We start from the raw sequence: 14,077 nt of genomic DNA, 5'->3' as shown, positions 1-14,077 counted from the left end.
CTCTAAACAACAACACACACACAATTTGAGTTCACACCACATGAAACATGCTTAAAAGTCACATATTTCGGTCATTTCGGCTACACATTTCTATCAGAAAGACCGCAAAAATGTTGCATTCAATGACCGGTCCCACCTTCCACTGTTGTGTTTCTGTGACACACACACATCTGAATGCCATAAACACACACACACACAAGGGTTTCATTTGTAAAGCGAGCCGAATTACACTGCGCTACATTTGTTGTTTAGTTTGCATGTGCAAAAAAGTTTCAATTCCATCATTCGGCATGTAAAGGGTTCATTTTGAAATACTTTAACAGCTACCAGCCAGGCTGGAACGCCCCCCCCCCCCCTCCTCCCCTCAGGGGCTGCCACACCCAGAAAGGCAAGTCTGAGTCATAACAACATGCAAGAGGACACCAGTGGAGGTTTGTCTGTGCACACCACAAACTACAGAGGTCTATGAGAGAGCAGCACAAAGCTACAGCAGCCTCAGAACTACTGAAGAAGTGAAGAAGTAAAGGGGAGAGGGGAACTTTACAGCCAACATGAAGTTTCACCTAAGGATTTCTTTACTTTTTTTCCTCGTTACTGGAACTTTAACACAAGGTAAGCACATTTAAAAACATTATTAGACCTTATTCAGGGAGCTGATGTGGAGGAGGGGCAGATGAAGAAGAGTGCTGGAGAATTTTCATCATGCAAAACACCAGACATTACATTCACTTCTATTATATGTTATGTATCTGAGCCTGACAGATATATCGCTTCATCGATATCATGGACGATACTTTTGTCGAAATTTAAATATATACATTAGCTACGTGCTAACAATGATGCTGGCACTAATATTAGCAGCAGTAATGTGATTACAGGAAGCTTTTAGTAGGTTAGGTGCAGGGTTAAAAAGTTAGCAAAGTGGCTAGCAAGCTATGTTTTATCAGAGCAAGACTGATATATCAGTATAGGCCTATATTATTATTATTATTTTTGTTAAGTAAGCTGCTTGTAGTAGCAACAGTACCAGAAAGTTAGCAAGGTAGCTGCCAGCATCCTATAAAGATTATATATAAATAATTAGCGACAGAAGGATATTTGATTTCACCGGTATCGGCCTAATATATATATTATTATTATGGTTATTAAACATAATAAGGATTAAGTGAGCTGCTTGTAGTAGCTACAGTACCAAAAAATTAGCAAGGCAGCTAGCCAGCATCCTATATACATTATATATAAATGATTAGCGGCCGACGGATATATGATTTTATGGGTATCGGCTTATCATTGATATATCAATATATCAAGATGGCCGACACTTCTATAGAACAGAATCCAAATATGATTTAATGATATAAGATGCAGGAAGTGAACATTTTGTCCTCAATGCTGATGCGGCATGAACTGAAGACTACAGGGACTACTTTTTTTTGCTTTAGCTTCTTCAGTCAGTGGTGTTTTGGGAACAACTTCACTTTTTCCAGCTGTTATGAATATTTTTTCCCACTGTGTATGTGAGCCAGATGTCAAAAACTACCACCACAGTCAGCGAATGAAGCAGTTGAGTTACATGCTGAGCACAGTTTTCTGCGGTCTGCTTCGTTCCGCGCACACTTCCTGTATAAGGATGGCTAAACCACTGACACGTGCTGCCAAGCAGATGGCACGCTGTTTGCTAGAAGTGGACTAGATATTTATCACAGATTTACCTTCTACCATGCCTGAAACGGCACTTAGAGCAAAAATGTGGTTCTGACTAATCTGTGGGCATGATACAGTGGAGACTCATAAGAGTGTATCAGTGCTGCCATGGCAACCAGCAAATATTTCTATGACTTCCTGTTAGCACATAATACTGCGGATGGTGTTGTCTTCTGCAAACAGAATACGACTTGGGAGATGCCTTCGATGAAAAATATGTATTTTTAATAACATTTATTAAAAATTATAATTAAAAATTAATAGAATTAAAAATTCATAATTATTTCTAAATTTAACAATTTTTTTCAGCCATCAGTAACTAAGGGAAAATACAATGAGCAGTTCTATAAATAAATAAATAAATAATATTTTTTAAAATATTTGTAAAAATTAAAATAAAAAATGTTTTTGTTATTTCTAAATTTAATAATATTTTTTCAGCCATCAGTAGCTGGGAAAATACAATGAGCAGTTCTATAAATAAATAAATAATAGAGCAGACTCATAAGAGTGTATCAGTGCTGCCATGGCAACCAGCAAATATTTCTATGACTTACTAATGATTGTGTTGTCCTCTGTGAACAGAATTCGACTTGGGAGATGCCCTCAATGACCTAGGTGAGTGACTTTCTCTGTGGTTGGACGCTTTAAACCACATAAAAGTGATATAACACTTATTATATCTTTTTGTTGCTATAGCACCCACACCTCCCAAACCCAAAGACCCAAAGAAGGCCCCGCCCAAATCTGACGGTTTGTATGACTTTCCTATATGATGCTGCACAGTACATATGAACATATTGCCTCATGTCATCCGATCATGTGATACTCTGGCAAGTCCACAAAGGGACAAAATAAAATATAGAATTAAAGCTGCAAGCAGCATTGCGGGCCCTCGCACACCTTGCGATCCGCGGGGGTCATCGCAGTCTTCTCTCCTATGCTCTCGTCTCCTATACTCTCCTGTGCTATGCTCTCCTCCTCTCATTTCCACAGATATACAACAAACAAATGTTTACAACCAAACTTTCCTGCTACCAGTAGGTGGCGCTATGACCGTATCATCCTATTAGCATATATATCTGTTCAGACTCGGGGCTATAGCAGTACTGTAAGATTTTGTCCACATTGCATAAAGTATATGGGTAGTACTGCATAAAACACAGCGAGTTCCTTTGTAATGGCGAATGGTCAACTTTGAGGCCGCTCCCCCGCCACACGGTAATACTTTTGAAAGAGTTTTGGAATGCGTCTATTCCCTATGGTGTCCTGAGTGGACACAGTGAATTTCAGCTCAATTGCAAGAAGTATGTGAGCCGTGAAAAGTTTTGAAGCAGGGTCACAAATAGGCAAAAAATGGCCACAAAAGTCAAAATGGCGGACTTCCTGTTGGGTTTGGAGGGGAGGTCCAAGAGACTTTTTTGTGCATCTTGGGGTGATACACATGTGTGCTAATTCTCATGATCCTGTGTCAAACTGGCCAGCGGGGCTACGCATTAGGGCAATAAATACAGTGAGCTCCTTTGTAATGGCGAATGGTCAACTTTGAGGCCACGCCCCCACCACACCGTAAGACTTTTGTAAGAGTTTTGGAATGCGTCTATTCCCTGTGGTGTCCTGAGTGGACACAGTGAATTTCAGCTCAATTGCATGAAGTATGTGAGGCGTGAAAAGTTTTGAAGCAGGGTCAAAAATAGGCAAAAAATGGCCACAAAAGTCAAAATGGCGGACTTCCTGTTGGGTTTGGAGGGGGGGTCCAAGAGACGTTTTTGTGCGTCTTGGGGTGATACACATGTGTGCCAATTTTCATGATCCTGTGTCAAACTGGCCAGAGGGGCTACGCGTTAGGGCAAAAAATACAGGGAGTTCTTTTGTAATGGCGAATGGTCAACTTTGAGGCCACGCCCCCACCACACCGTAAGACTTTTGTAAGAGTTTTGGAATGCGTCTATTCCCTATGGTGTCCTGAGTGGACACAGTGATTTTCAGCTTGATTGGATGAAGTATGCGAGGCGTGAAAAGTTTTGTAGCAGGGTCACAAATCGCCAAAAATTAACAGAAATTTCAAAATCGCGGACTTCCTGTTGGGTTTGGAGGGGGGGTCCAAGAGACTTTTTTGTGCATCTTGGGGTGATACACATGTGTGCCAATTTTCATGACCCTACTCAAAACAGGCCAGGGGGGCAGGCAGAAAAACCTATGAAAACACAACATTTTGTGTAGCCAGTAGGTGGCGCTCTGTCAAAGCCTCAATATTGTTGTATAGATGTGTTTAAGGTCAGACTCTGATCATACATGTGACATTTCGTACAGATCGGACAGAAAACGAAGAAGTTATAGAGACTTTCTGTGTCCTCAGAAATGGTCAAACTTTGAGGCCACGCCCCGGCCACACCGTCAGACTTTTGTAAGAGTTTTGGAATGCGTCTATTCCCTATGGTGTCCTGAGTGGACACGGCGAATTTCAGCTCAATCCGATGAAGTATGCGAGGCGTGAAAAGTTTGGCAGCAGGGTCACACATTGCCAAAAATGGCCACAAACCTTCAAATGGCGGACTTCCTGTTAGGTTTGGAGGGGGGGTCCAAGAGACTTTTTTGTGCGTCTTGAGGTGATACATATGTGTGCCAATTTTCATAATCCTGTGTCAAACCGGCCAGAGGGGCTACGCGTTGGGGGCGCTATAGAGCCATTTTTATATGTGCATTTCAAAAGTCAGCAAACTTCAAAATTTTTCGGGCGAATGAATTTTTCTACCAAGTTTGGTGTGTTTTTGGGCATGTTAAGGCCTCCAAAAATGCGATCTCGGAGGGGAAAAAAAAAAAAAAAAAGAAAAAAAAATTAAAGCTGCAAGCAGCATTGCGGGCCCTCGCGCACCTTGCGATCCGCGGGGTCATCGCAGTCTTCTCTCCTATGCTCTCGTCTCTTATACTCTCCTGTGCTATGCTCTCCTCCTCTCATTTCCACAGATATACAACAAACACATGTTTACAACCAAACTTTCCTGCTACCAGTAGGTGGCGCTATGACCGTATCATCCTATTAGCATATATATCTGTTTAGACTCGGCTCCATGGCAGTACTGTAAGATGTTGTCCACATTGCATAAAGTATATGGGTAGTACTGCATAAAACACAGCGAGTTCCTTTGTAATGGCGAATGGTCAACTTTGAGGCCACTCCCCCACCACACGGTAATACTTTTGAAAGAGTTTTGGAATGCATCTATTCCCTATGGTGTCCTGAGTGGACACAGTGAATTTCAGCTCAATTGCATGAAGTATGTGAGGCATGAAAAGTTTTATAGCAGGGTCAGAAAACGGTAAAAATTACAAAAAAAAATCAAAATGGTGGACTTCCTGTTGGGTTTGGAGGGGGGGGTCCAAGAGACTTTTTTGTGCGTCTTGGGGTGATACACATGTGTGCAAATTTTCATGATCCTGTGTCAAACTGGCCAGCGGGGCTACACGTTAGGGCAAAAAATACAGTGAGTTCCTTTGTAATGGCGAATGGTCAACTTTGAGGCCACACCCCCGCCACACCGTCAGACTTTTGTAAGAGTTTTGGAATGCGTCTATTCCCTATGGTGTCCTGAGTGGACACAGTGAGTTTTAGCTCATTTGGATGAAGTATGCGAGGCGTGAAAAGTTTTGTAGGAGGGTCACAAATCGCCAAAAATTAACAGAAATTTCAAAATTGCGGACTTCCTGTTGGGTTTGGAGGGGGGGTCCAAGAGACTTTTTTGTGCATCTTTGGGTGATACACATGTGTACCAATTTTCATGACCCTACTCAAAACAGGCCAGGGGGGCAGGCAGAAAAACCTATGAAAACACAACATTTTGTGTAGCCAGTAGGTGGCGCTCTGTCAAAGCCTCAATATTGTTGTATAGATGTGTTTAGGGTCAGACTCTGATCATACATGTGACATTTCGTACAGATCGGACAGAAAACGAAGAAGTTATAGAGACTTTCTGTGTCCTCAGAAATGGTCAAACTTTGAGGCCACGCCCCGGCCACACCGTCAGACTTTTGTAAGAGTTTTGGAATGCGTCTATTCCCTATGGTGTCCTGAGTGGACACGGCGAATTTCAGCTCAATCCGATGACGTATGCGAGGCGTGAAAAGTTTGGCAGCAGGGTCACACATCGCCAAAAATGGCCACAGACCTTCAAATGGCGGACTTCCTGTTGGGTTTGGAGGGGGGGTCCAAGAGACTTTTTTGTGCGTCTTGAGGGGATACATATGTGTGCCAATTTTCATAATCCTGTGTCAAACTGGCCAGAGGGGCTACACGTTGGGGGCGCTATAGAGTCATTTTCCTATGTGCGTTTCAAACGTCAGCAAATTTCAAAATTTTTCGGGCGAATGAATTTTTCTACCAAGTTTGGTGAGTTTTTGGGCATGTTAAGGCCCCCAAAAATGCGATCTAAGGGGGGGAAAGAAAAAAAAAAAAAAAAAAAAAAATAATAATCCTAAGGGTTTCAATAGGGCTCTTGCACCATTCGGTGCTCGGGCCCTAATTAAAGCTGCAAGCAGCATTGCGGGCCCTCGCGCACCTTGCGATCCGCGGGGTCATCGCAGTCTTCTCTCTTATGCTCTTGTCTCCTATACTCTCCTGTGCTATGCTCTCCTCCTCTCATTTCCACAGATATACAACAAACACATGTTTACAACCAAACTTTCCTGCTACCAGTAGGTGGCACTATGACCGTATCATCCTATTAGCATATATATCTGTTTAGACTCGGCTCCATGGCAGTACTGTAAGATTTTGTCCACGTTGCATAAAGTATATGGGTAGTACTGCATAAAACACAGCGAGTTCCTTTGTAATGGCGAACGGTCAACTTTGAGGCCACTCCCCCACCACACGGTAATACTTTTGAAAGAGTTTTGGAATGCGTCTATTCCCTATGGTGTCCCGAGTGGACACAGTGAATTTCAGCTCAATTGCATGAAGTATGCGAGGCATGAAAAGTTTTATAGCAGGGTCAGAAAACGGTAAAAATTACAAAAAAAAATCAAAATGGTGGACTTCCTGTTGGGTTTGGAGGGGGGGTCCAAGAGACTTTTTTGTGCGTCTTGGGGTGATACACATGTGTGCTAATTCTCATGATCCTGTGTCAAACTGGCCAGCGGGGCTACGCGTTAGGGCAATAAATACAGTGAGTTCCTTTGTAATGGCGAATGGTCAACTTTGAGGCCACGCCCCCGCCACACCGTCAGACTTTTGTAAGAGTTTTGGAATGCGTCTATTCCCTATGGTGTCCTGAGTGGACACAGTGAGTTTTAGGTCATTTGGATGAAGTATGCGAGGCGTGAAAAGTTTTGTAGGAGGGTCACAAATCGCCAAAAATTAACAGAAATTTCAAAATTGCGGACTTCCTGTTGGATTTGGAGGGGGGGTCCAAGAGACTTTTTTGTGCATCTTGGGGTGATACACATGTGTACCAATTTTCATGACCCTACTCATAACAGGCCAGGGGGGCAGGCAGAAAAACCTATGAAAACACAACATTTTGTGTAGCCAGTAGGTGGCGCTCTGTCAAAGCCTCAATATTGTTGTATAGATGTGTTTAGGGTCAGACTCTGATCATACATGTGACATTTCGTACAGATCGGACAGAAAACAAAGAAGTTATAGAGACTTTCTGTGTCCTCAGAAATGGTCAAACTTTGAGGCCACGCCCCGGCCACACCGTCAGACTTTTGTAAGAGTTTTGGAATGCGTCTATTCCCTATGGTGTCCTGAGTGGACACGGCGAATTTCAGCTCAATCTGTTGAAGTATGCGAGGCGTGAAAAGTTTGGCAGCAGGGTCACACATCGCCAAAAATGGCCACAAACCTTCAAATGGCGGACTTCCTGTTGGGTTTGGAGGGGGGGTCCAAGAGACTTTTTTGTGCGTCTTGAGGTGATACATATGTGTGCCAATTTTCATAATCCTGTGTCAAACCGGCCAGAGGGGCTACGCGTTGGGGGCGCTATAGAGCCATTTTTATATGTGCATTTCAAAAGTCAGCAAATTTCAAAATTTTTCGGGCGAATGAATTTTTCTACCAAGTTTGGTGAGTTTTTCGGCATGTTAAGGCCTCCAAAAATGCGATCTCGGAGGGGGAAAAAAAAAAAAAAAAAAAAAATTAAAGCTGCAAGCAGCATTGCGGGCCCTCGCGCACCTTGCGATCCGCGGGGTCATCTCAGTCTTCTCTCCTATGCTCTCGTCTCCTATACTCTCCTGTGCTATGCTCTCCTCCTCTCATTTCCACAGATATACAACAAACACATGTTTACAACCAAACTTTCCTGCTACCAGTAGGTGGCGCTATGACCGTATCATCCTATTAGCATATATATCTGTTTAGACTCGGCTCCATGGCAGTACTGTAAGATTTTGTCCACATTGCATAAAGTATATGGGTAGTACTGCATAAAACACAACGAGTTCCTTTGTAATGGCGAATGGTCAACTTTGAGGCCACTCCCCCACCACACGGTAATAGTTTTGAAAGAGTTTTGGAATGCGTCTATTCCCTATGGTGTCCTGAGTGGACACAGTGAATTTCAGCTCAATTGCATGAAGTATGTGAGGCATGAAAAGTTTTATAGCAGGGTCAGAAAACGGTAAAAATTACAAAAAAAAATCAAAATGGTGGACTTCCTGTTGGGTTTGGAGGGGGGGTCCAAGAGACTTTTTTGTGCGTCTTGGGGTGATACACATGTGTGCTAATTCTCATGATCCTGTGTCAAACTGGCCAGCGGGGCTACGCATTAGGGCAATAAATACAGTGAGTTCCTTTGTAATGGCGAATGGTCAACTTTGAGGCCACGCCCCCGCCACACCGTCAGACTTTTGTAAGAGTTTTGGAATGCGTCTATTCCCTATGGTGTCCTGAGTGGACACAGTGAGTTTTAGCTCATTTGGATGAAGTATGCGAGGCGTGAAATGTTTTGTAGGAGGGTCACAAATCGCCAAAAATTAACAGAAATTTCAAAATTGCGGACTTCCTGTTGGGTTTGGAGGGGGGGTCCAAGAGACTTTTTTGTGCATCTTGGGGTGATACACATGTGTGCCAATTTTCGTGACCCTACTCAAAACAGGCCACAGGGGCAGGCAGAAAAACCTATGAAAACACAACATTTTGTGTAGCCAGTAGGTGGCGCTCTGTCAAAGCCTCAATATTGTTGTATAGATGTGTTTAGGGTCAGACTCTGATCATACATGTGACATTTCGTACAGATCGGACAGAAAACGAAGAAGTTATAGAGACTTTCTGTGTCCTCAGAAATGGTCAAACTTTGAGGCCACGCCCCAGCCACACCGTCAGACTTTTGTAAGAGTTTTGGAATGCGTCTATTCCCTATGGTGTCCTGAGTGGACACGGCGAATTTCAGCTCAATCCGATGAAGTATGCGAGGCGTGAAAAATTTGGCAGCAGGGTCACACAGCGCCAAAAATGGCCACAAACCTTCAAATGGCGGACTTCCTGTTGGGTTTGGAGGGGGGGTCCAAGAGACTTTTTTGTGCGTCTTGAGGTGATACATATGTGTGCCAATTTTCATAATCCTGTGTCAAACCGGCCAGAGGGGCTACGCGTTGGGGGCGCTATAGAGTCATTTTCCTATGTGCGTTTCAAACGTCAGCAAATTTCAAAATTTTTAGGGCGAATGAATTTTTCTACCAAGTTTGGTGAGTTTTTGGGCATGTTAAGGCCCCCAAAAATGCGATCTAAGGGGGGGAAAGAAAAAAAAAAAAAATAATTAAAGCTGCAAGCAGCATTGCGGGCCCTCGCGCACCTTGCGATCCACGGGGTCATCGCAGTCTTCTCTCCTATGCTCTCGTCTCCTATACTGTCCTGTGCTATGCTCTCCTCCTCTCATTTCCACAGATATACAACAAACACATGTTTACAACCAAACTTTCCTGCTACCAGTAGGTGGCGCTATGACCGAATCATCCTATTAGCATATATATCTGTTCAGACCCGGGTCCATAGCAGTACTGTAAGATTTTGTCCACATTGCATAAAGTATATGGGTAGTACTGCATAAAACACAGCGAGTTCCTTTGTAATGGCGAATGGTCAACTTTGAGGCCACTCCCCTGCCACACGGTAATACTTTTGAAAGAGTTTTGGAATGCGTCTATTCCCTATGGTGTCCTGAGTGGACACAGTGAATTTCAGCTCAATTCCATGAAGTATGTGAGGCGTGAAAAGTTTTGAAGCAGGGTCACAAATAGGCAAAAAATGGCCACAAAAGTCAAAATGGCGGACTTCCTGTTGGGTTTGGAGGGGGGGTCCAAGAGACTTTTTTGTGCGTCTTGGGGTGATACACATGTGTGCCAATTTTCATGATCCTGTGTCAAACTGGCCAGCGGGGCTACGCGTTAGGGCAACAAATACAGGGAGTTCCTTTGTAATGGCGAATGGTCAACTTTGAGGCCACGCCCCCGCCACACCGTCAGACTTTTGTAAGAGTTTTTGAATGCGTCTATTCCCTATGGTGTCCTGAGTGGACACAGTGAGTTTTAGCTCATTTGGATGAAGTATGCGAGGCATGAAAAGTTTTGTAGGAGGGTCACAAATCGCCAAAAATTAACAGAAATTTCAAAATTGCGGACTTCCTGTTGGGTTTGGAGGGGGGGTCCAAGAGACTTTTTTGTGCATCTTGGGGTGATACACATGTGTACCAATTTTCATGCCCCTACTCAAAACAGGCCAGGGGGGCAGGCAGAAAAACCTATGAAAACACAACATTTTGTGTAGCCAGTAGGTGGCGCTCTGTCAAAGCCTCAATATTGTTGTATAGATGTGTTTAGGGTCAGACTCTGATCATACATGTGACATTTGGTACAGATCGGACAGAAAACGAAGAAGTTATAGAGACTTTCTGTGTCCTCAGAAATGGTCAAACTTTGAGGCCACGCCCCGGCCACACCGTCAGACTTTTGTAAGAGTTTTGGAATGCGTCTATTCCCTATGGTGTCCTGAGTGGACACGGCGAATTTCAGCTCAATCCGTTGAAGTATGCGAGGCGTGAAAAGTTTGGCAGCAGGGTCACACATCGCCAAAAATGGCCACAAACCTTCAAATGGCGGACTTCCTGTTGGGTTTGGAGGGGGGGTTCAAGAGACTTTTTTGTGCGTCTTGAGGTGATACATATGTGTGCCAATTTTCATAATCCTGTGTCAAACCGGCCAGAGGGGCTACGCGTTGGGGGCGCTATAGAGCCATTTTTATATGTGCATTTCAAAAGTCAGCAAATTTCAAAATTTTTCGGGCGAATGAATTTTTCTACCAAGTTTGGTGAGTTTTTGGGCATGTTAAGGCCTCCAAAAATGCGATCTCGGAGGGGGAAAAAAAAAAAAAAAAAAAAAAAAAAAAAAAAAATAATAATCCTAAGGGTTTCAATAGGGCTCTTGCACCATTCGGTGCTCGGGCCCTAATTAAAGCTGCAAGCAGCATTGCGGGCCCTCGCGCACCTTGCGATCCGCGGGGTCATCGCAGTCTTCTCTCCTATGCTCTTGTCTCCTATACTCTCCTGTCCTATGCTCTCCTCTTATTTCCACAGAGATACAACGAACACATGTTTACAACCAAACTTTCTTGCTACCAGTAGGTGGCACTATGACCGTATCATCCTATTAGCATATATGTCTGTTCAGACTCGGGTCCATAGCAGTACTGTAAGATTTTGTCCACATTGCATAAAGTATATGGGTAGTACTGCATAAAACACAGCGAGTTCCTTTGTAATGGCGAACGGTCAACTTTGAGGCCACTCCCCCGCCACACGGTAATACTTTTGAAAGAGTTTTGGAATGCATCTATTCCCTATGGTGTCCTGAGTAGACACAGTGAATTTCAGCTCAATTGCATGAAGTATGTGAGGCGTGAAAAGTTTTGAAGCAGGGTCAAAAATAGGCAAACAATTGCCACAAAAGTCAAAATGGCGGACTTCCTGTTGGGTTTGGAGGCGGAGTCCAAGAGACTTTTTTGTGCGTCTTGGGGTGATACACGTGTGCTAATTTTCATGAACCTATGTCAAACTGGCCAGCGGGGCTACACATTAGGGCAAAAAATACAGGGAGTTCCTTTGTAATGGCGAATGGTCAACTTTGAGGCCACGCCCCCACCACACCGTAAGACCTTTGTAAGAGTTTTGGAATGCGTCTATTCCCTGTGGTGTCCTGAGTGGACACAGTGAATTTCAGCTCAATTGCATGAAGTATGTGAGGCGTGAAAAGTTTTGAAGCAGGGTCACAAATAGGCAAAAAATGGCCACAAAAGTCAAAATGGTGGACTTCCTGTTGGGTTTGGAGGGGGGGTCCAAGAGACTTTTTTATGCGTCTTGGGGTGATACACATGTGTGCTAATTCTCATGATCCTGTGTCAAACAGGCCAGCGGGGCTACACATTAGGGCAAAAAATACAGGGAGTTCCTTTGTAATGGCGAATGGTCAACTTTGAGGCCACGCCCCCACCACACCGTAAGACCTTTGTAAGAGTTTTGGAATGCGTCTATTCCCTGTGGTGTCCTGAGTGGACACAGTGAATTTCAGCTCAATTGCATGAAGTATGTGAGGCGTGAAAAGTTTTGAAGCAGGGTCACAAATAGGCAAAAAATGGCCACAAAAGTCAAAATGGTGGACTTCCTGTTGGGTTTGGAGGGGGGGTCCAAGAGACTTTTTTGTGCGTCTTGGGGTGATACACATGTGTGCTAATTCTCATGATCCTGTGTCAAACTGGCCAGCGGGGCTACGCATTAGGGCAATAAATACAGTGAGTTCCTTTGTAATGGCGAATGGTCAACTTTGAGGCCACGCCCCCGCCACACCGTCAGACTTTTGTAAGAGTTTTTGAATGCGTCTATTCCCTATGGTGTCCTGAGTGGACACAGTGAGTTTTAGCTCATTTGGATGAAGTATGCGAGGCGTGAAAAGTTTTGTAGGAGGGTCACAAATCGCCAAAAATTAACAGAAATTTCAAAATCGTGGACTTCCTGTTGGGTTTGGAGGGGGGGTCCAAGAGACTTTTTTGTGCATCTTGGGGTGATACACATGTGTGCCAATTTTCATGACCCTACTCAAAACAGGCCAGGGGGGCAGGCAGAAAAACCTATGAAAACACAACATTTTGTGTAGCCAGTAGGTGGCGCTCTGTCAAAGCCTCAATATTGTTGTATAGATGTGTTTAGGGTCAGACTTTGATCATACATGTGACATTTCGTACAGATCGGACAGAAAACGAAGAAGTTATAGAGACTTTCTGTGTCCTCAGAAATGGTCAAACTTTGAGGCCACGCCCCAGCCACACCGTCAGACTTTTGTAAGAGTTTTGGAATGCGTCTATTCCTTATGGTGTCCTGAGTGGACACGGCGAATTTCAGCTCAATCCGTTGAAGTATGCGAGGCGTGAAAAGTTTGGCAGCAGGGTCACACATCGCCAAAAATGGCCACAAACCTTCAAATGGCGGACTTCCTGTTGGGTTTGGAGGGGGGGTCCAAGAGACTTTTTTGTGCGTCTTGAGGTGATACATATGTGTGCCAATTTTCATAATCCTGTGTCAAACCGGCCAGAGGGGCTACGCGTTGGGGGCGCTATAGAGCCATTTTTATATGTGCATTTCAAAAGTCAGCAAATTTCAAAATTTTTCGGGCAAATGAATTTTTCTACCAAGTTTGATGAGTTTTTGGGCATGTTAAGGCCTCCAAAAATGCGATCTCGGAGGGGGAAAAAAAAAAAAAAAAAAATAATAATCCTAAGGGTTTCAATAGGGCTCTTGCACCATTCGGTGCTCGGGCCCTAATAATCCTAAGGGTTTCAATAGGGCTCTTGCACCATTCGGTGCTCGGGCCCTAAAAAAAAAAAAAAATAATAATCCTAAGGGTTTCAATAGGGCTCTTGCACCATTCGGTGCTCGGGCCCTAATTAAAGCTGCAAGCAGCATTGCGGGCCCTCGCGCACCTTGCGATCCGCGGGGTCATCGCAGTCTTCTCTCCTATGCTCTTGTCTCCTATACTCTCCTGTCCTATGCTCTCCTCTTATTTCCACAGAGATACAACGAACACATGTTTACAACCAAACTTTCCTGCTACCAGTAGGTGGCGCTATGACCGTATCATCCTATTAGCATATATATCTGTTCAGACTCGGGTCCATAGCAGTACTGTAAGATTTTGTCCACATTGCATAAAGTATATGGGTAGTACTGCATAAAACACAGCGAGTTCCTTTGTAATGGCGAACGGTCAACTTTGAGGCCACTCCCCCACCACACGGTAATACTTTTGAAAGAGTTTTGGAATGCATCTATTCCCTATGGTGTCCTGAGTAGACACAGTGAATTTCAGCTCAATTGCATGAAGTATGTGA

General features: G+C 44.0%; 1 protein-coding gene across 3 annotated transcripts in view; it reads left to right on the top strand.

The window, feature by feature from the left end:
- Window positions 1-398: 398 nt before the first annotated feature.
- The window catches only part of LOC114427650 (CD99 antigen-like protein 2), a 36,938-nt gene continuing 23,259 nt past the window's right edge, over window positions 399-14,077 (top strand). For all 3 annotated transcript variants that reach the window (XM_028395835.1, XM_028395826.1, XM_028395843.1), the window contains exons 1-3: window positions 399-612; window positions 2,290-2,322; window positions 2,404-2,457. In XM_028395835.1, the coding sequence (XP_028251636.1) occupies window positions 552-612; window positions 2,290-2,322; window positions 2,404-2,457 (148 nt within the window). In that variant the 5' untranslated portion in view covers window positions 399-551. The remainder of the gene's footprint in view (window positions 613-2,289; window positions 2,323-2,403; window positions 2,458-14,077) is intronic.

This window comes from Parambassis ranga, chromosome 2, assembly GCF_900634625.1.
Source record: "Parambassis ranga chromosome 2, fParRan2.1, whole genome shotgun sequence".
Classification (NCBI taxonomy): Eukaryota; Metazoa; Chordata; class Actinopteri; family Ambassidae; genus Parambassis; species Parambassis ranga.
The sequence above is the reverse complement of the archived record's forward strand: the minus strand, read 5'-3'. Positions and strand labels throughout refer to the sequence as shown.